At 37.8% G+C, this 20,862-nt stretch overlaps 1 protein-coding gene across 1 annotated transcript in view; it reads left to right on the top strand.

Annotated features, from left to right (window-relative positions):
- cers2b (ceramide synthase 2b) overlaps nucleotides 1-17,403 on the top strand; it is a 45,584-nt gene extending 28,181 nt beyond the window's left edge. The window contains exons 5-11 of the mRNA XM_079837415.1: nucleotides 97-154; nucleotides 253-303; nucleotides 3,138-3,230; nucleotides 7,231-7,359; nucleotides 8,601-8,707; nucleotides 9,341-9,494; nucleotides 16,246-17,403. Of these exons, the coding sequence (XP_079693541.1) occupies nucleotides 97-154; nucleotides 253-303; nucleotides 3,138-3,230; nucleotides 7,231-7,359; nucleotides 8,601-8,707; nucleotides 9,341-9,494; nucleotides 16,246-16,392 (739 nt within the window). The 3' untranslated portion in view covers nucleotides 16,393-17,403. The remainder of the gene's footprint in view (nucleotides 1-96; nucleotides 155-252; nucleotides 304-3,137; nucleotides 3,231-7,230; nucleotides 7,360-8,600; nucleotides 8,708-9,340; nucleotides 9,495-16,245) is intronic.
- The last annotated feature ends 3,459 nt before the right edge of the window (nucleotides 17,404-20,862 follow it).

Raw genomic sequence — 20,862 nt, 5'->3', positions numbered from 1 at the left:
AAAGGACCCCACAATGGTGTAGTCACAGCATCTTCCAGCAGCGAATAACTGAGCCGTACTAACTAACTAAACCTTTACCCTTTTGTTCTTTTGTAGCTGGAGATTCGCCTTTTATCTTCTCGCTTTCATTGGTGGTCTTGCTGCTCTAATAGATGTAAGTCATTTGCCGTTTCAGCCTGTTTTAACCCTCTGATTTGATTTCCTCTGTTGATTTATTGCATAACACAATCCTTCCTCTGTCTCTTTCTCTAGAAACCCTGGTTGTATGATCTACAGGAGATGTGGAAAGGTTTCCCCACTCTGGTGAGTTATGTCTCCTTTAAAAACATGACGCACCAAAGACAGACATCATGTAGAGCTGCTCATTTTCTAAAGGGCAACTTGTCATTTCCAGCTAATAGAATATAATGTAGACAATGTACAACGATTGGAAACATACTTAGAGCACATACTGCAAATTTGGTGAATAAGAACCAAGCATTTACATACTGTAGGCAAATAACTTTGAATAGGATCTTTTTGATCTTTTTGTTAGCATCCATGAAGTTCAAGTCAAGTCACCTTTATTTCTATACACAGATGCTTCAAAGCAGTTTTACAGTGATGATAGGAAATTAATTTAGTTTTAGATGAAAAGCTAAAGTAAGTTTTTTATTGATTAATTTCTGTTGTACAAACTGATTTCAAAATGTAAAAACACATGTAAAAAAATATATTGCACAAAATGAAAACATTTATTATTATAACAAATATTATTATAAGTGTGCATTTAAAAAAAAAACAAGCATGATTTCATCTCTTAAATGTCTGTGTGTTTTGGCCATCATTTAGACTTTTTTTAAATCTAATTTCAGCTTTTTAATCAAATAATTAGGACTTTTAATCATAATTTAGATTTGATTCTTTAAATCCAAAATTTTGAATTTTTAGAAGTCCTAATTTCAACTGTTCATCTCACAATGACTTAGCATGTCATATTTTTGACTTTTTATAATAATGAGGACATTTAAAATCATATTTGCAACATTGTATCTCTTAATAATGACTTTATGATAATTTAAATGAGCTGATCAGTAATAAAGTTGAAAATTTAGTGTCCTCAACTGAGCAAGCCAAAGGCGACAGAGGCGACGGTGGCAAGGAACCAAAACTCCCATCAGGTGACAGAATGGAGAAAAAAACCTTGGGAGAAACCAGGCTCAGTCGGGGTGCCAGTTCTCCTCTGGCTAACAAACAATCAGTTTATAATTATGATTCTGGCAACATTACAGGTCAGAAGTCAGATTTGATCGGAATATTCTAAGTCATGATGCCAGAGACGGGTTTATTGAAGATGTCGTGTCGATGAGGCAATTATTAGATCATTTATTATAAGTTCAAAATAAAGAGAAAAACCCTTGTGAAAAAGAAGTTCGCTTTAGCATACTTTTAAAAAGCGTACTTATTGTGGAAATAATATACTTTAAAAGAACATAGTTAATTGTGAAGTATGTAAATTAGTACATTTAAAATATATTAACCTTAAACCTTGAATAACACACTGCAGTTAAAATTATAAAGTACTCTACATGCCATCATGCCACCATGCTTTTGTATGTTAGTCAACACATCAAAATAAGTGTAGCTACGTCTTTAAAGCATGACAAAAGATTATTAGAACATGTTAAAAATGTGCTTTAAATGAAAACATTTAATTTCACATTTATTGCAAAGTGGACTTTTTAAAAATGCATTTAACCCTCTGGTGCTCTTTGTTTAGGGGTTGCATTGGTTGTCTTCCCAGTCATAAGTGACCGGACACTTAAAAATTAAACTTCCTCCACCCCAGAAAAACCAATGCAATTTACTGACTATGTAAACTTGACTATTTACTATAAAGTTTTAGATTTTTTTTTTTTGTTAGAAATATAGATTTTTTTCTGTGAATTTCTGTTTTTGGAGATTTCCCATTCATTTCCTATGGTTTTGACCGAAGAGCACAAGTGGGAGTATTTTTTTTTACGACCACTTAGCATGCTTGAATCATGCCCTCAATTTTTTGTTTTTGTGTGTTTACATACCTAATGCTAGAAAAGTCACCAAGTTTCATATCATTCCGATGAAGCAGTGATTTTTAAAAATTCCAAATGTGGTTCATAGGTTCAGTTTTTCATAGGTGTGTGTGTATAGGTGTGCGTGTGTGTGTGAGTGGATGTGTCAATATCACACTCTTGATGTTTTAGAGTGTCACCCCTTCACTGCTGTGTACTTTTTTCAGCATTGTGGCCGATTTGTAGATTGTACACACAAATATTCTGTGAATTTTTGTGTTTTTGCAGATTTCCCATTCATTTCATATGGTGGTCATTTTTGACCGAAGAGCACAAGTGGGAGTATTTTTTTACGACCACTTAGCATTCTCGAATCATGCCCTCAATTTTTTTTGTGTTAACATACCTAATGCTAGAAAAGTCACCAAGTTTCATATTTTTCCGATGAAGCTGTGATTTAAAAAAAAAATCAAAATGTGGTTCATAGGTTCAGTTTTTCATAGGTGTATGTGTGTATAAGTGTGAGTGTGTGTGTGAGTGGATGTGTCAATATTACACTCTTGATGTTTTAGAGTGTCACCCCTTTACTGCTTGTGTACTTTTTTTCAGCATCGTGGCCGATTTGTAGATTGTGCACACAAATATTCAGTGAATTTTTGTGTTTTTGCCGATTTCCCATTAATTTCCTTCATTTCAAAGACAATGAACGGTACTTTTTTTTTTACGACCAATTAGCATGCTCGAATCATGACCCCAATTTTTTAGTGCGTTTACATACCTAATGCTAGAAAAGTCACCAAGTTTCATATCATTCTGATGAAGCTGTGATTTTGAACATTTCAAAACAGAAAATTTTCCGGTCAGAAATGACCGAAGAGCACTAGAGGGTTAAGTGTGTTAAGAAACATAGTCATGTAAGTGTAACCACCCACTTCTACTCAAGTAATATGTTTTGCATCTAATTGAATGTGCAGCCAAGTAATAACAATAAAGTATGTTCATAAGCAATTAGATAAGGATTATTTACACATTATTTGTAAAGCTCATGTCATCCAATGACAGATTGCTGAAAGTTCTGAGTCAGTGTACCGTTTCTCTCTCATTCAGACCCTCCTGCCGTCTCAGTACTGGTACTACATGCTGGAACTGGGCTTCTACACCTCACTTCTTTTCAGTGTGGCGTCTGATGTCAAACGTAAAGTAAGTCTACCATCAGTCATACCGTGGTCATATCACACTCCAAACCTCATCTTTGCATCTCAATGAATCGTTTTATTCAAACACCTAGTTGATGTGAACTTTGTTTTTTGAGCAGCACATTATTCAAAGCAGCATTTTATGGGAATCACTGCAGGCTGTTTTGTTTTTTGCGGTGGGGTTGATGACATGTTTAGAATATGTTTCCATGTGCTACTTTTAGTAAAAATTTACATTTTAGGAAAACAAGCATATTTTCAAAAATAGTGGCGTGTTCCTTTAACATTTGAACCTGAATTTGTGGAAGTTAATTTGTGGAAGTTAACTTTTATTAAAAAAAGTAGCTGCAAAATATTTTTTTATTCCTCTGCCACTCTCTGAAATCCGAATGATGAAAACATTTATACACATTAAAGGAACACGCCACTGTTTTTGAAAATAGGCTTACTTTCCAACTCCCCTAGAGTTAAACAGTTGAGTTTTACCGTTTTTAAATCCATTCAGCCGATCTCCGGGTCTGGCGGTAGCACTTTTAGCATAGCTTAGCGTAGATCATTGAATCTGATTAGACCGTTAGCATCTCGCTCAAAAAATGACCAAAGAGTTTTGATATTTTTCCTATTTAAAACTTGACTCTTCTGTAGTTACATTGTGTACTAAGACAAGAAAATGAAATTTTGTGATTTTCTAGGCCGATATGGCTAGGAACTATGCTCTCATTCCTGTGTAATAATCAATTAACTTTACTGACGTACCATGGGTGCAGCGGCGAAATTATATTATAACTTGGAGACATGTTATACTTACAACCATGGGTGATGGGTCCTGTCTGTACTCCGAAGATTGTTGGGATGGCCATATCCTTTAGACGCCGTACCGTGGTACGGGTAACACTGTCCATGTTTTCCAAATAGTCATCTGGTCCAAAATGCTGCAAATTAAGCCAACACACCATTTCTTGATTGATTCAACCGGTGTTTTGAGATCTATGTTCAGAGCAGCCAACCATTGATTCTTTCATTTCTTGTTTTTCGTTGGTATTCTGTGAAACATGATGGTAGAGTACAGCTTCTACTTACTATCACAGCCCTTTACAACACGCAGAACCATGGCTAATCGCACAGGTAAATACACTACCTAATTTGCTGGCTGCAACTACACAAACTTAATGTTGGTCATGTTGGAAGCTACCTAACTGGGGACTATTTTCAGGCGCTGCGTAATATCATAGAGCCTGCTGCACCCATGGTACGGCAGCAAAGTTCCTCGATTATTACGCAGGAGTGAGAGTATAGTTCCTATGAGCGAGATGCTAACGGTCTAATCAGATTCAATGAACTATGCTAAGCTATGTTAAAAGTGCTACCACCAGACATGGGATCGGCTCAATGGATTCGAAAATGATGCAAGTTGTTCGTTTTTTTTTTTTTTTTTTTCAAAGACATTTGTCATTATTTTACTTCCATATGGCAGTTAAAAACTGGGACTTATAGACCACCACCTTTGCTTTTAAGGGTTCATTATAGTGTCAAGTCACTTTTACTTACACCGTGCTTTATACAATACAGATTGTTTCAAATGCAGCTTTATAGTAATAACAGGAAAATGATTCATGCTCAGCTGAAGTTGATTCAATGTTGATTCAGTTCCTTTGTAAAGATCATCAATTATTAATTTAGTTCATTTAATCTATAAAGCACTTCTGCAGAAAATTATGTCAATGTTCAGCTCAGTTCAGTTTAGCTCACATACAACAGCATCAGTACAGTCAGACCAATAATATTGTTTAATATTAAGTGTCCCCAACTAAGCAAGCCAGAGGCGACAGTGGCAAAGAACCCAAACTCCATTCAGGTGACATAATGGAGATATTACATAATGGGGGGTTCTCCACGGGCCAACGAATGAACACGTGTGTCATTATGATTTAGGCTGCATTCATCTAGTTCCTTTTGCTTGAAGATTGATTCATCACGCCAGTATGGAGCGGAAGCTGGCAATAGGGTCTGTGCGGAGGACCTGTCTGGTTCTTGTGGTCTCTGCTGAGGATCTGTGCTGTCGACTGCCATGTAGACGAAGCCTTCACAGGGGATTGTCTAGGGATTGTCTCTGCTGACATTCAGGGCTGCGTTTTGGTCGTGTCTAGGAGTAGGTCCACCATCTGATCTGGATATGGAGTCCGGCTGACTATGGTATAACCTCGGGATAAGGATGAAATAGACTAATATTAGCGTAGATGCCATTCTTCTTACAATGTAACAAGTACATTGGGTGTTACAGGAAGTAACCAAGTATTACAGGAAGTATTCCTGGTTCAGTTGAAATTCATAGTGTTATGTGTGTGCCAGGTTAAAGAGATGTGATTTTAGTCTAGATTTAAACTGTCTGTGTGTCTGCTTCCTGAACAAGGCTAGGAAGGCTATTCCAGAGTTTGGGTGCTAAATAGGAAAATGATCTACCGCCTGCAGTTGATTTTGATATTCTGGCCAGAATTTTGAGATTGCAATAGACGTGAAAGACTATAATGCGTTAAGAGCTTGCTCAAGTACTTAGGTACTAAACCATTTATGGCTATGACCGCTATGGTTTCATAGACAAGGCTAAAGCCATAGCAAAGAAGGAATGTAATTGTTCCTCAGGGGTCTATAGCATGATGTCTGATGCGATAATGTTGTAGACGGTAATGATTTTCTCTCTAATAGTATCATTCTTGCAAGTCATTACTGCTGTGCTGTTTGGAAACGTCAGAAGTTGAACCTTTATTTCTCGTTAATTTAGCCACTGTGTCAAATAAATACCTAGGGATGTATAGGTTCTCTTCTAAGAGAGTTGAAAAGTAAGCAGATCTAGCCGCTTTTGAGGCCTTTCTGAATGCAATAACACTTTCCTTCCACAAAATGCGAAATACCTCTTTTTTTTAGTTTTTCTTCCAGCTGCGCTCCATTTTTGGGCTGCTTTGTTGAGGGCTGCTCATTATACCATGGTGTCGGACTATATTCCTTCCTCTTTTTAGGAACAATAATGTGCAATAATGTCTAAAGTGCTGGAAAACAGAGTCAATTGAGTTCTTTCAAATAATGTTCAACTATATGTTAAAATTCACACAAGGAGGGTGGGAAAGGGTCACTATAAACCAAATTATAAAAGATATCTTGACTAACATTATAACTGGACCTCATGGGAAAGGGAATAAATTATAAACCAATTAAATGACTGTGTTTAAACACATGGAATGTATTCGCTGTGTGTAATATGAACTGGTGAGTCAGCATTGAAAAAAAAGCGTGTTGGATTTACAAGATTTAATCTTGTACATCGGCTCCACATAAATCAATTAAATCAAACAAACATAATTTGTTCATTCGAAAAAAGTTATTTTTGATTTCGGTTAAATGCAGGCTATTTTTCGTTGTGTATAAAACATACAATACACTTGATGATTACTCCTAAATGTGATGATTACTCCTATATGTAAATATGCCCTACATTAATGACAAGACAAGACGATCTGGCGGTTTTGGGGGAAAAACTGATAAATCCTACCTGACACACATGTTTAAAGTTTATGGCACGCCCATCTCAGGAATTTGGGTATTAAAATTATTTCCGAACTTCCCAGTGGTAAACACGATATAAGAGGGCGTTTATGTGCAATTCTTACCTAGGAAACTCGTTTCAGCAAAAAGAATTTTCAAGTACTTGATTGGTTCACATTCACCCTAAATAATTTAACCTAGTAGATCATTTTAAATAATTACATTAATCGAAAGCAAAGAAATCAAGTTTAGAAGAGAAACACAATTTTGTCGCGTAAATAGCAAATAATATGATTGAGTAAATTGGTGTAAAATGTATTTTCCTGTTTTTTCAGTGAGGGATCATGTTTGAATTCCTTTTCATTGCATTGTTTTCTTTATAATGAATCACAATAGAATGGGAGGCGTTGTAAAAAATATCTCATAATGGTATAATGATATTAGCGTTATCTTACGCTCTCTTCCAGGACTTCAAAGAGCAGATCATTCATCATGTGGCAACCATCATGCTGATCAGTTTCTCCTGGTGTGTTAATTACATCAGAGCGGGAACACTCATCATGTTCATGCACGATTCAGCTGACTATCTACTAGAGGTGAGAAGAACAACCAGAGATCGAGCCACAACGGGACGTCTATGTGATATTTTCAAGAGAGTGGACTAGTATAGATGTTGTGTAAATCTAAAGATTAATTGTGCAAATCAGTGTATTAGTATGATTTCTGAGGGATCATGTGACACTGAAGACTGGATTAATGATGCTGGAAATTCAGCTTTGATCACAGGAATAAATTACACTTTATTACACTTTTAATCACACCAATGCAAATACTGTGCCTTGTTGGCAAGTGCTATACGCACTAGCTCCGCCTAACAATGCCTGGTTGGGCCAAACAAGATAATAAAAAAGACACTCCTATATCAACGGCTTCAGTGACCCAATCAATAAAGATTAAGGCTTAAGGATCTTGGTTTTGACGCGATCAAACCCAGGTTCGAATCCGCCTTTTGCAGAGTTCGCTCTTATCCCTTTTCCCATCGCATCGGAAAGGCATTTACTTTTAATACAAATTAAGAAAATGTTCTAAATGTGGAAATAAAGTGCCTAACCAAAAATGTTTAATAATAATAAAAGCATTTATTGGGTAGGGTTAGGGGTCGGTGTAGGGAGGGCTTTTATTGACACATCAAGGCGGCATTCATTTAATAATTGTAATAAATATAATAATTTACACTGTTATTATTGCATCCTGTTTATGTACAACAATACTGAGGTGCAAATAGTATGTATCTGTCAAAATAAAGTATAAATTGCATGTAATTACTATTTACACATATTGCAAAGAACTGGTACTTTTATATGGTGATGGTGTAAATAGAATATATCACTATTTTCACTTAGTAAATAGCATCTATCGCTATTTACACTTGTAAATTTAAACATTTCTGCTAAAGTAGTAAGAAAAATATAAAATAATTGATCTATCAGTTGTCATTCAAATTCAGTTCCCCTATTTATTTGAAAATGTTTATGTTTATACATTTAAAAGCAGCTCCAGCTTCCGAATAGAAATGGCTGAAAGGGAACAAACTTCTATCATAACTTTAGGGAATGTGAGCAACAATTGCCCTAAAATCCAGCACAAATGCACAATTCAAAAATCCACCAGGAATAATATACCATCCAGTGCTGTAATCTTGCATGCTGTACAGTACAGATGATGTGAATTTGGGTGCAAGAAACCATGACATGATGTATATCAGTAGAAAAACCATTTCTGTCTCTCCTCTATACACATCAGTTTCTCTCCCTCATATCATCTCTCTCTCTCTCAGTCAGCAAAGATGTTTAACTACGCAAGATGGAAGAACGCATGCGACTACATCTTCATCCTGTTTGCTGCGATCTTCATCGTCACACGCCTCATCATCTTCCCTTTCCGGTACATCTCATCTGTCTCTCTGTCTCTGTTTCTCTCCACACACGTTGCCATCACCAGTTTCGATTATGATACAGTTGTGATGTGTTTCTGTGGCTATAAGCTAGATTATACTTTATATAAGTAAAGCCAGCTGCTAAATTATTAGAACAAATGCAGCTCTCTGTGGGCATTTTAAAGGCAATGGTTCATTGGTCTATTTTTATTACCACACAAAAAATAGTATCTGATTGCTCAATTAATCTGCAAATTAATCAACTGATCACTCAATTACCAAAATAATCATTAGTGACAGCCCTAGATTAGTTAAAACATTTAAAATGCACCTGCATTGTTTTTTCATTTGGTAACAATTAGTTGAATAAAATATTTTTTTTCCAGTAATATTTTGTCATTGAAGATTTCTGTAAAAGAAAACGTTAAAATATCATATCTCATCTCATTCTCGTGTGTATCGTCTCGTAAGTATATCGTCACACCCCTAATAAAATGTAATTTTCCAACAGCCAAAATTGTGGCCAGTGAAAATGCTGAGTGGCTTGTGACTTTGGAAAACCACTAGCCACAGTGGCTGGTGAGCAAAAAACATTATGTCAAGCCCTGCATATAACTCACGTGTTTCTGTCTTTCTCACAGGATCATGTATTGTACGTGGGTGTATCCCGTGACCCTGTACCCTCCTTTCTTTGGATATTACTTCTTTAACGGGCTGCTGATGGTCCTGCTGTGTCTGCACATCTTCTGGGCCGCGCTGATCATACGCTTGGCCTTCCGCTTCTTGAGCAATAACGTACGTCTGTGTGAATTCATATTCACTTTTACACATATTTTTACAAGTAACAGATAAACAGTTTTTCCATTTTATCTCTTGAGAATAGTATAAGGTTGTACACATCCCATGGGAGACCAGGGGTGACTAAATACAAATTTGAGAAAGACAAATGCTTGGTAAAGTATGACTGACAATGACCAGTTTGGTCCCACTTTATATTAGGTCTCTTTAACTACTATGTACTTATTGTACATTTCTGAAATAGCCTTGTATTCGAAACATTATACACTCCTGTCCCACCCACTTTTTAAAACAAAGTTCGGCAATGGGTACAATCAATGTACTTATTGTGTTGATGTTGTATTGCAATCACTTGTGCTGCTAGTGAGGTGGGATATGGGTAATGTTAGGGACCGGTTTGGTGTTTTGGATAGGTTTAAGGGAGGGTTAAGGTGTAGGGAACAGTCAACAGTTTAATTATAAATGTAATTAGTCATTTATTACAGCTGTAATTAGATGCAAGTATTATTTAAATATAAGTACAAAGTAAAAACATGTATGTACACAATAATAATTCAAATGTTAATACATAATAAAGACACTTCACATAAAGTGGGACCCTTCAGGAGGATTCTTTATTGAGAACGTGCTGTGTTGTTGAACGTGTTGCAATCATCAAGTGCAACTAAGGCAGGCATGCGTTGTATTTTATCGGCATTCAGTGGGCAGTCTTTAAAGGTGTTGCTCAGAGGTGACCGCTTAATCAAAGCATCTAAAGACAATAGAGGAAATTACCCCCGACTGTGAGCTAATTTGGATGCATTTTAAGGATCTAGACTTTTATGACTGAAATTCAAGTATTTACAAGAGCAATATTTCATCACTGCTCAAAAAATAAAAGGAAGAAAAGCACGTACACGTTTGAAACGGGCCGTTATTAGGGCAGCAATTATATATGTTAAAATAACTGCAGCATTATGTTTACCTCATGTAAATAAGAGGCTGTATTCCCTTATTTCTGCTCATTTCCATGCGGAATAAAATGACATCCTTTATTTTTAGATAAAATACAAGACAGAAAACCATTTTTACTGTTATGTGCGTCTATATATCTCCCTATTTTTAAACAGATTTAAATAATTAAATAATAATTCGGATATTATTTTCCTATTATTAAATCAAATATTAATTTATTCTCATTATACCAAGCATATGACATTTTATGTACAGCAGACAATCATGTTATTGACCACGTGAGCCGCGTTCCCAGCTGCGCAGGATCACAAAACTCGCTCCTCCACCGTGAATAAATCACCATCCGAATGTTTTATCACTGAGGTGGCAATCATATTTATTTTTACGGACTTCCACGTGAGAAACAATTACCGTCTGAAGAGTGCTTTAGTGTCTCAAAACGGCTCTGTTCACAGTAAATGCTGCTCCACACACACTCAGTCTCTGCATGTGCAGTTTGTTTAGGTTTCCAATAAAGTGCATTTGGGAACGCATAAAGTCTGACACACTTTGTGTTTCATATCAGAGTGTTATCATTTACATGAATCGTTACGATGGCGAATCGTTACGATGGCGCCGCCGTGCTCGGTCGCCATTCAGGTCGCTCCGCTAAGACTTTGCTTTTATTTATTATTCTACTCTCTTTTACTCTCTATTTTTTCCAACGGATCATCTGCTTTGATCTGTTACGAAAGCAAAACACTTCTGGAAATTGGTTACCGCTACACTGACCTGTTTCAGGACACTTTCTCCAATCTTCCATCTGAGATTCGCCGGGACGCCGAGTTGAACAATGGCCACTCGAGTCGACGGCGAAGATTCAAAAAACGCCGCGGGAAACGCGCTGGGATCCGCAACAGACTGAGAAAAAGAGCATTCAGTCCTCCTCTCCCGAGCATTTTGCTCGCAAATGTCCAATCCTTGGAGAATAAGATGGACGATCTTAGAGCCAGGATAAGTTTTCAACGGGACATGAGAGACTGCAACATCTATTGTCTGTCCGAAACATGGCTCACGCCAGCGGTCCCGGATACAGCCGTGACGCCGTCCGAGAACTTCTCTGTTTTTCGGATGGACAGAACAGCCGAGGCCGGGAAATCTAAAGGCGGTGGAGTGTGTTTCATGATAAACAAGAAATGGTGCGATCCTAGGAACATCTCCATTCTTTCGCGATCCTGCTCGCCTCACTTGGAACACTTAACTCTCATGTGCCGGCCTTTCTACCTACCGAGGGAGTTTTCCTCGGTCATCGCCACTGCCGTTTATATTCCACCACAGGCAGACACGGGGCTGGCTTTATCTGCCCTCCATGATGTGACCAGCGGCTTCATAAACAAACACCCCGACGCTGCTTTCATCGTCGCGGGTGATTTTAACAAAGCAAACCTAAAGAAAGTATTGCCAAACTTTCACCAGCATGTCTCCTGTCCCACACGAGGAGCAAACACACTGGATCATTGCTACTCTCCGTTTAAGAACGCCTACAAAGCTCGTTCACAGCCAGCTTTTGGCAAATCGGACCATGCCGCCATTTTTCTCACACCGGAATACAAACAAAGGCTCGTTCAAGAGCCCCCGGTGAGGAGGGAAGTCAAACGCTGGTCATCCCATTCAGAGATCACGCTACAGGCAGCTCTTGATGACGTCGACTGGGACATGTTCCGCGCGAGTTCTGAAGACGTCAGCGAGTTCACAGAAGTGGCGCTCTGCTTTATCAACACACTGACAGAGCAAGCCACTCAAACAGTAACTATAACGTCCTTCCCTAATCAGAAACCGTGGGTGGACAGTTCAATCCGCACTGCAGTAAACACGCGCACTATCGCGTACAATGCCGGTCTCCTAACGGGGGATATGAGGGAGTACAAAGCTTCATGTTACGCCCTCCGGCGCGCCGTTAAAGCCGCAAAACTCCGATATAAAGACCGAGTGGAATCTCATTTCCAACTCAACGACTCCCGGCGGATGTGGCAGGGACTGAGGACCATCTGTGCTTTTGGAACTAAATCCTCTGCAGAGGTGAGAGCTGATCCGTTGCTGGTGAACGAGTTAAACTCTTTCTACGCTCGCTTTGATGGTAATCGCGGCAGCGCGACTCCGGCGAGTGACGCGTCAGAGAGAGTCCCTCAGAGCAGCAACGGTCACGTGATCTCTGTCTCGGAGGACGAGGTTCGGAGGGCACTCAAACGTGTGGATGTCAGGAAAGCTGCTGGGACGGATGGTATTTCTGGTCGTGTTCTGCGGTCCTGTGCTGATCAGCTCGCAGGGCTCTTTACATCCATATTTAACGAGTCCCTTGCTACATCTGTTGTCCCCACCTCCTTCAAACGATCCTCCATCATCCCTGTACCTAAGATCAGTAAACCCTCTTGCCTAAATGACTATCGTCCAGTGGCTCTCACATCTTTAGTCATGAAGGTCTTTGAGAGACTTATTAAAAACAACATTTGCTCCTCCATTCCTGACACTTTGGACCCTCTTCAGTTTGCCTATCGTCCCAATAGATCGACTGAAGATGCCATCTCTCACGTCCTTCACTCCTGCCTCACTCACATCGACAGCAAAAGTGGGAACTATGTCAGGCTGCTATTTATTGACTATAGCTCAGCCTTTAACACCATAGTTCCCATTAAGCTAACACACAAACTCCTGGATCTAGGCCTGAATTCTTCTCTCTGCCTCTGGATTGAAGATTTCCTCACTGGCAGACCCCAGGCGGTGAGAGTAGGCCAGTTCACCTCCACCTCCATCACCCTGAGTGTTGGAGCTCCACAGGGCTGTGTGCTGAGTCCCCTGCTCTACTCTCTCTACACCCATGACTGTTTGTCCACACACAGCTCCACCTCTATCATCAAGTTTGCTGATGATACTGTTGTCCTGGGTCTCATCTCCAACAACAATGAGACGGCATACTTGGACGAAGTGGAGCAACTGACATCATGGTGCCAGGACAACTGTCTCTCTCTGAATGTTAACAAGACCAAATAACTGATTGTGGACTTCAGGAAGAGACAGCATCGGTCATACTCCCCTCTCATGATCAGCGGGACACCGGTAGAGAGAGTGAGCAGCTTCAAATACCTGGGTGTGAACATCTCCGAGGATCTGACCTGGACTACACACATCCAGACACAGGTGAAAAAAGCCAGGCAAAGACTGTACCACCTGCGCCAGCTGAGGAAATTCAGGGTTTCACCAGCCATCCTGAAAACTTTCTATCGAGGGGCGATAGAAAGTGTCCTGACTCAGTGCATCACAGCGTGGTACGGGAACAGCACCAGTCACGACTGCAAAGCCCTGCAAAGAGTGGTGCGCTTATCCGAGCGCATCTCAGGCTCAGCTCTCCCGTCTCTGCAGGACATCTACACCAAACGCTGCAGAGGTAGAGCTACTAAAATCATCAGAGACATTAATCACCCTGCAAACTCTCACTTCACCCTGCTGCCATCTGGTAAGCGCTTCCGTAGCCTGATGGCAAAGACTGAAAGACTCAGGAGGAGTTTTTTCCCCCAGGTCATCAGACTCCTGAACTCAGTCACATGACTTCACTTCACCCCGCACACGCATAAACATCCAGTTTAAACATTAACATCCACATACTGCCATTGCACTGCACTTTACGTTCCTATTGTTACTGTGTAACAACCTGTAATAAACCTGTTCGCACATCATACTCCTGTTTGCAATTATACCTATTGCTTACACACATACTTCTTATATATATATATATATATATATATTTATGTTAACCACTTATTTTTAAGTCTACAGTTTATCTCACTTATCATATCCACATATTTTTATATTTTTTATATTTTTATTTTTATCTTATTTCCTATTTTTTTATCTTTACTTGATTTATTTATAATTCTACTTATGTTAATACTTTTTATTCTAATTTTATTCTATTTCTATTTTAATTTCCCCTTGTGTTTCTTGTAACTGTTATTTGCACTGTCCATGGAGCGGACCTGTTTACATTTCACTGCCAGTTGTATATTGTGTATATAACTGTGTATGTGACAAATAAAACTCTTGAATCTTGAAAAATGCTTAGAAAATGTCTCAGCAGCTCGGCTAAAAACTATATCTGTATATGGTGTGAGTTTGGGTTGCTTATAACATTCATCTGGAAATGCAAAATGTGTAATTTCACCAGATTTGTAATGTAATTTTTTTAATAAACCTACGCCGACACAGGAGAATACATCACTATGTTTCTAAATATGCGAATCGCGATTTCAAAATAAAAGTTTAAACCCTACCACATTTGAATTCTCTGTGATAATGCGATCTAATGCATAATAAAGTGCAGTTATCGGATTAAATGAGCAAAACAAAACATAGCGTCAGGGGTTACTCTTTTAGCGCAAGTCGACTCACGCACCGCTGACCGCCGGATGTTAGCTATTTTCGTCTGTAAAGTTTTAAATATGAATATTTTTCTTGCACAAACGCATCGCAGGTTTGCAACAACATGAAGGTGAGTAACTGATGACAGAAGTTTCTATGGGGGGAACTATCCATTTAACCCCTTTAGTGTCAAAGATCGTCGACGGCCCCAGATTACTGTTGTTCAACATTCACTGCTCGTAAAAACATCACACTCTAACTTTATCTGGACAAACTGAGTATCAGTAGAAAGATTAAAGACTCCAGCTTCGATATTTGAACAGTTTATGATAAAACTGGGTTGCAGTGACAATAATTGATTAATTTATGTCAGGAATACAAAATAATATAAATGCTAAGCAGATGTAGCGATTAGCTCCATATAAAATGCATCACCATATGAATAAAATCCCCATTAGATTGCGACTGGAAGCTAATACAAACACTCAATGGTGGTCTAAAGTGAAATTTTGAGTGAAAGTGTAATTTTAATCTTTTAAATTGTGTTATGTAGCTTGATGCTTACTGTAGCTCTAATGCACCTGTTGCGCCAGGAGCTATATCTATTTCACAATCTGTTTTGTGACAATAATTCACATAAGGTCTCAAGAATATGCTTTTTAGTTGGTTTGTTTTCTAGAAAGACTTCAGAAAATATGTGGATTACTGTATGTGGTTTTAATGGGCAAGCCTTCATGCCAGAAAAAAAAGGCTAATGGCTCAATACAAATAAAAGAATAACGATAAAAGAATAATGAGGATTAAGTCTCATACCGACAAAGGTGTAAAATGTTCGTCGCTTGAGAACAATAGAGCATTAATTGAGCAGTTCTCCTCGCCAGACATTAGACAAAAGACTGTAAATGGGTGTTTACAGGGCAATAACATATTGCATTAGCATCTTTATCAGCCCTATGTAAAAACTCCCGACAAGGTCTTACAATATTATTCGTAGAAGGCATAATTTTATAGATATCATCCTCAGATTTGAAATTAAGCATGACCACACTCATGGCTTCACTTTAGTTGTGGTTATAAGTTGTTATACTACATCCACATAATATTTTTATACATTTCATTTTCATTTTTTATTTTCGTTTTTATGTTTGAGCCTATATATTTATATAAATCCATATGAATAATAATTCTGAGTCTTCAGCTGTAAACTCTCAAGTGTTGGCTTTCTAAATATATGTTGGTTATGTGTCTATTCAGAATGACTTATGAGCAACAGCCTTTTTATTTTGGGTGTGTCAAAATGCCCCACTTGCCAAAATGGCAAAATGGGGTGTCTGGTAAGGGGTTAAATCGGTTGCCTTTGATTGTGATTTTGAAGAGATTCTCTCCTGTTCTTACTCAACAGTCGTCGGTAGAAGACGAGAGGTCCGACAGAGATGAGACGGATGAATCAGAGGAGGAAGGGGAGATGAAAAATGGCGAGATAAAGAAAAACGGACCCGCTCAGAATGGTCACGCTACGTATAACAACAACCACTCTAAAACAGAGTGACGTCCTGAGGGGACAGGAAGGAGAAATGCTCAAAAAACACACAGACTCTCCTGAAGCAGATCAGAGAGGAGTGAAGAACAGAGGATCGACCCCAGTTTTACGAACAGATAATCGCTTTGTACACTACAGAGTACAGACAAACACACGCACACATATACAGTAAGAGTCATCACATGAACACAGGCACATCGGTCACAAGTGCCAAACAGGGAGCAATGCTGCCTTAGGAGCAGATCACCTAAAAATCTATATCATTCACTGATGTTGTTCCAAACCTCTATGACTTTCTTGATGTTATTTATAGCAGAACGTCCAAACTGCTCTCGCCTATAGAATGAAAGTCAGTGGTGACCACAGTAGTCTCGAAGCTGTTCTACGACTTGAAATGAAGCGCTCATAACGTGCGGACTTCTTTTATGGCGCATTCTAGAGCTAATTTTATTGTATGGTAGAGAGCAGCTCAGACATTATGCTGAACTTTTCTTTTGATGTCCTAAATATAAAAGCCATATGGGTTGTGGACAACATGATGACAGAACACTTATTTTAGGTGACCTGTCCCTTTAAACAGTGCCTTATTTTGCTATCGTTTGCTCTTTTTCGTGCCTTGTTTTCTCTTTTTTCTTCTTTCCTATGGAATAAAAACAATTAAAAAGGAAAAACAAATCAGAATTGCGGGATATAAACTTGCATTTCTGTCTTTTTTTTCCTCCCAATTGCAAGTTTGTATCTCGCAATTTTGACTTTTTTATAAATTGCGAGAAATAAAGTTAGAACTGCGAGTTTATATCTCACAATGTCTTTTTTCTCTCAGAATTATGAGACATAAACTTTCAGTTGCAAATTATGTTTTCTCAGAATAGCAGCGCTGGTTCCGGAAATATTGTTTCCATTCATTCCCAAAATGTCTTTGTTAAAGCGCTATAAGCGCTTATTGTAACCAAGCCAATCAGCTATGGGGTGAAAAATAACATTACACACATTCATTTTAAGCACAAACGTTTTTGAATATCGGACAAAAATGCAAAGGTATAAGACTGTGTACTTCACAGCTTTAGTGACAGAAAGAACTACAATCCCATGAAGCATTGCGAACAGCATAATCAAATTAAAAATGACAGAGAAATATACATTTACAAATCATGTACAAATTTACATGTACTCATTTACAAATGTTGATTTTATATATTAGTGCTATCAAACGATTAATCGCAAAGCGTGTTTACATAATATCTGTGTGTACTGTGTATAATTATTATGTATATATAAATACACACATGCATGCATATATCTAAGAAAAAATATTTATATTTATATATAAAATATTTATATATAATATAAATGATATAAATATGTATACAGTATATACATGCAAATATTTATTAAATATATACATTTGTGTGTATTCAAAAATACATAATTATACACAGTACACACACATATATATATTGTAAACATACATTTTTATTTTGGACCTGATTATTCACAATTAATCGTTTGACAGCACTAATAAACATATATAATATATATATATTAATATGCAAAATATGTGTATACATATATACAAATATTTAAGTATTGATTGTATGGAGATTCGATTGCATCATTTGGAGTGAGCTAAAGAGCTCTATTGACCTGTTTTGCTTTGATTGGTGGCACTTTCTGTACAGCATCATGGGAAATGTAGTTTTCATCACAGATTCCACTGTTAAACATGATTTTTTTTAAAACTAAGTTGAAATAATGCAGACTGACGGCTTCAACTTAATCAAATACCATCGATTAACAACCTCGTAGCTCACAGTAGGGCTGTCTTTAAAGGTTTATTGTTCAGAATCTGTTTCCCTATGGAGAAAATGAATGGAGTTTTCCCTTCCGGAACCAGACTGCTGCACTCCATTATGAGATATTAACAAACATTTGTATATTCTGTGGTGGAAACAAGCTTACATACTTTCTAGAGTATGACTATGTATCTACATCGCTTTCAGTCACAACTGAAGCACATACCAAGTGGACACGTTTTAGCTTTAAGGTGCTTTCACACTAGCGAAATTTTGCTGGCAAAAATAGCTCCGTTGTCTATTGTCAATAGCGTAGTGATTTATGAACAGCTCACGCAGAAGTCACTTTTAAATCAAGCAGATTTCTTTTGGTCAACATCCATGTTCAATATTGAAATCTCTCACCCTCATGCGAAACTCCCGACCGCATGGATTCCTATTGAAATGACTGGATTTCACCCACAAAGCAAAAAGCAATTGCCGTACAACAGTAAATGTGACAGTGAGACTTCTATAAATACTTCCATCCATGTTCTATGTCATTTAAAAGTGCTCTCAGTATGTTTTCCTCATTGCATTTCACAAAGTGTCAGTATAACCCAAAGACGACTGCCATATCAGCCAGCACATTATAAACAAAAGATTACTGAGTGCACCTTTAAATATGGCTATTGTGCCAAATGTTACACACAAACAGTGTAAACCAAAGGAAAACCATGCGTACACTGCCATAATATAGCAAGCCACTACCATTAAGCAACTCCCCAATTTATGATATTACACCCATATTTATTATTATTCCAAACACATATTGGATAAAGTTGTAGCATGTTCGATGTCTCACAGATTCTGAATATTCACAAGCCGCAAACCAAAGATAGAAAGAACGAGAAAGTGTGTGAGGTTGAGCTGTTTGCTGCCCTTGAAACTTTGTGCTTTCTTAAGATGAACTACTTCTCAGTTCTCTGTGGTGCAGCTTTTGAGAGGTTCTTCTCACTCAAAGCGGCCAGTATTCTCTACATTTGTGTACAGATTCAATCATGGACAACGCTCTGTCAACACCTCCGACTAACCTGCTTTATTCTGAGCATCTCATTCACATTGCATTTCTTTGTCTTTCTCTGATTTCATCATTCCTCCCATTGTCCTCTGTACATTGTTTCAAATTCAGATTACAGTGTTATCTTTATTTTTATTTTCCTGTGTTTTGTAATATGATGATATTGTTGTGGAGAATGTTAACAATAAAATAATGCGAGTCACACCTGATGTGTTTGTCTGATTTCACCTTCATACTAAAGCACAAGAAAAAGATTTGATTATGATTTTCGCAGTTCAAAACGCTTACGCTACGTAGCCTACGTTCAATGTCATACGTTGCGCCAGATACACTTTCTGTGCAAGTTGAATATGGGAGGCGGTCTGGCAGAAGCTAGATATTTTACATAATGTGTTAAATATGGATATTTTTCTTACAAAAATTCATTTGCTTTAGAAGGTCTTTATTAACTCAGCAGAGCCGCGTGGAGTAGTCTATGTTTATAATGGATGGATGCACTTTTTTGAGCTTCAAACTCGTGAGCCCTGTTCACTGGCATTATAAAGCTTGGAAACATCAGGATATGTATTAATATAACTCCGGTTGTGATCATCAAAAAGAAGAAAAGTCATATACACATAGGATGGCTTGAGGGTGAGTAAATCATGTGCTTATTTTCATTTTAAAGTGAACTTATCCAACTAAAATTCAGCTAATTCCATATAACATACATTTAAATTATAATACATTTTAATTTAATTGCAATACATGTAATTAAGTGTTCAAAAACAATACATGTTGACAGTGTCCCTAATTAGTAAGTAGGCTACTCTTTTTCTAAGTATGCTAAAGTGTATTTATCCACATAATTCATAATTCCACATAATCCGGCGGATAGTGGACCATTGAAAGCTGTCAAAGCCAGTGAACTTCAGCCCCGTGTGGTGGGAAGGGAAGGGACCCTCTGAATCGGAATGCAGATCGAGAATTTCACGCAAAGACATTTTCAAAGAATGGAAGGAATGCCACTCGAGAGTCTCTTCCGCGTGGAGTCATGTGACCTCCAGGGGCTACTGCGATTGGTTACTGGTTACTTTTTTATATTTACAAGTACCGTTAAACTTACTTTGAAGTCAACATAAAATCTGAGTGATAATATTTGCTTTTTAATGCAATAATTAAAATAATAATACTTAAATATTGATCTGTTATCAAAACATAAACACTCTTTGAGCACTTTTCACTTAACCCCTTCCCTCAAACGAGAGAACTGTCATAAGTCTTTACAATAAACATTTAAAACCGATAATTGTGACTTCGGTATGTCATAATTTTGACTTTATATGTCATAATTGAGATTTACCAGAGGATGTTTTTTTTCTCTCTCTAAAATAGGCTTCCATAATCCATACCTCAGACTGGAGAAACGAAGCTTTTTAAAGCTTCGAATCAATTGAACCAATTGCTTCGCAAAATGATTCACTGTTTCGAAGCTTTCGAAACGCCACATGCTGGCGACACCTGCTGGTCAGAACAGTAGAAATGCAACAAAACTCATGCCAAACGTGCATAAAACCCCGTTTACAAACACACGCCAAACGTTTTATTGAAATTAAAATCTATCAAATGCAGTTAAATAATCATCTA

This window comes from Gobio gobio (genome assembly GCF_949357685.1).
Source record: "Gobio gobio genome assembly, chromosome: 15".
Classification (NCBI taxonomy): domain Eukaryota; kingdom Metazoa; phylum Chordata; class Actinopteri; order Cypriniformes; family Gobionidae; genus Gobio; species Gobio gobio.
The sequence above is the reverse complement of the archived record's forward strand: the minus strand, read 5'-3'. Positions and strand labels throughout refer to the sequence as shown.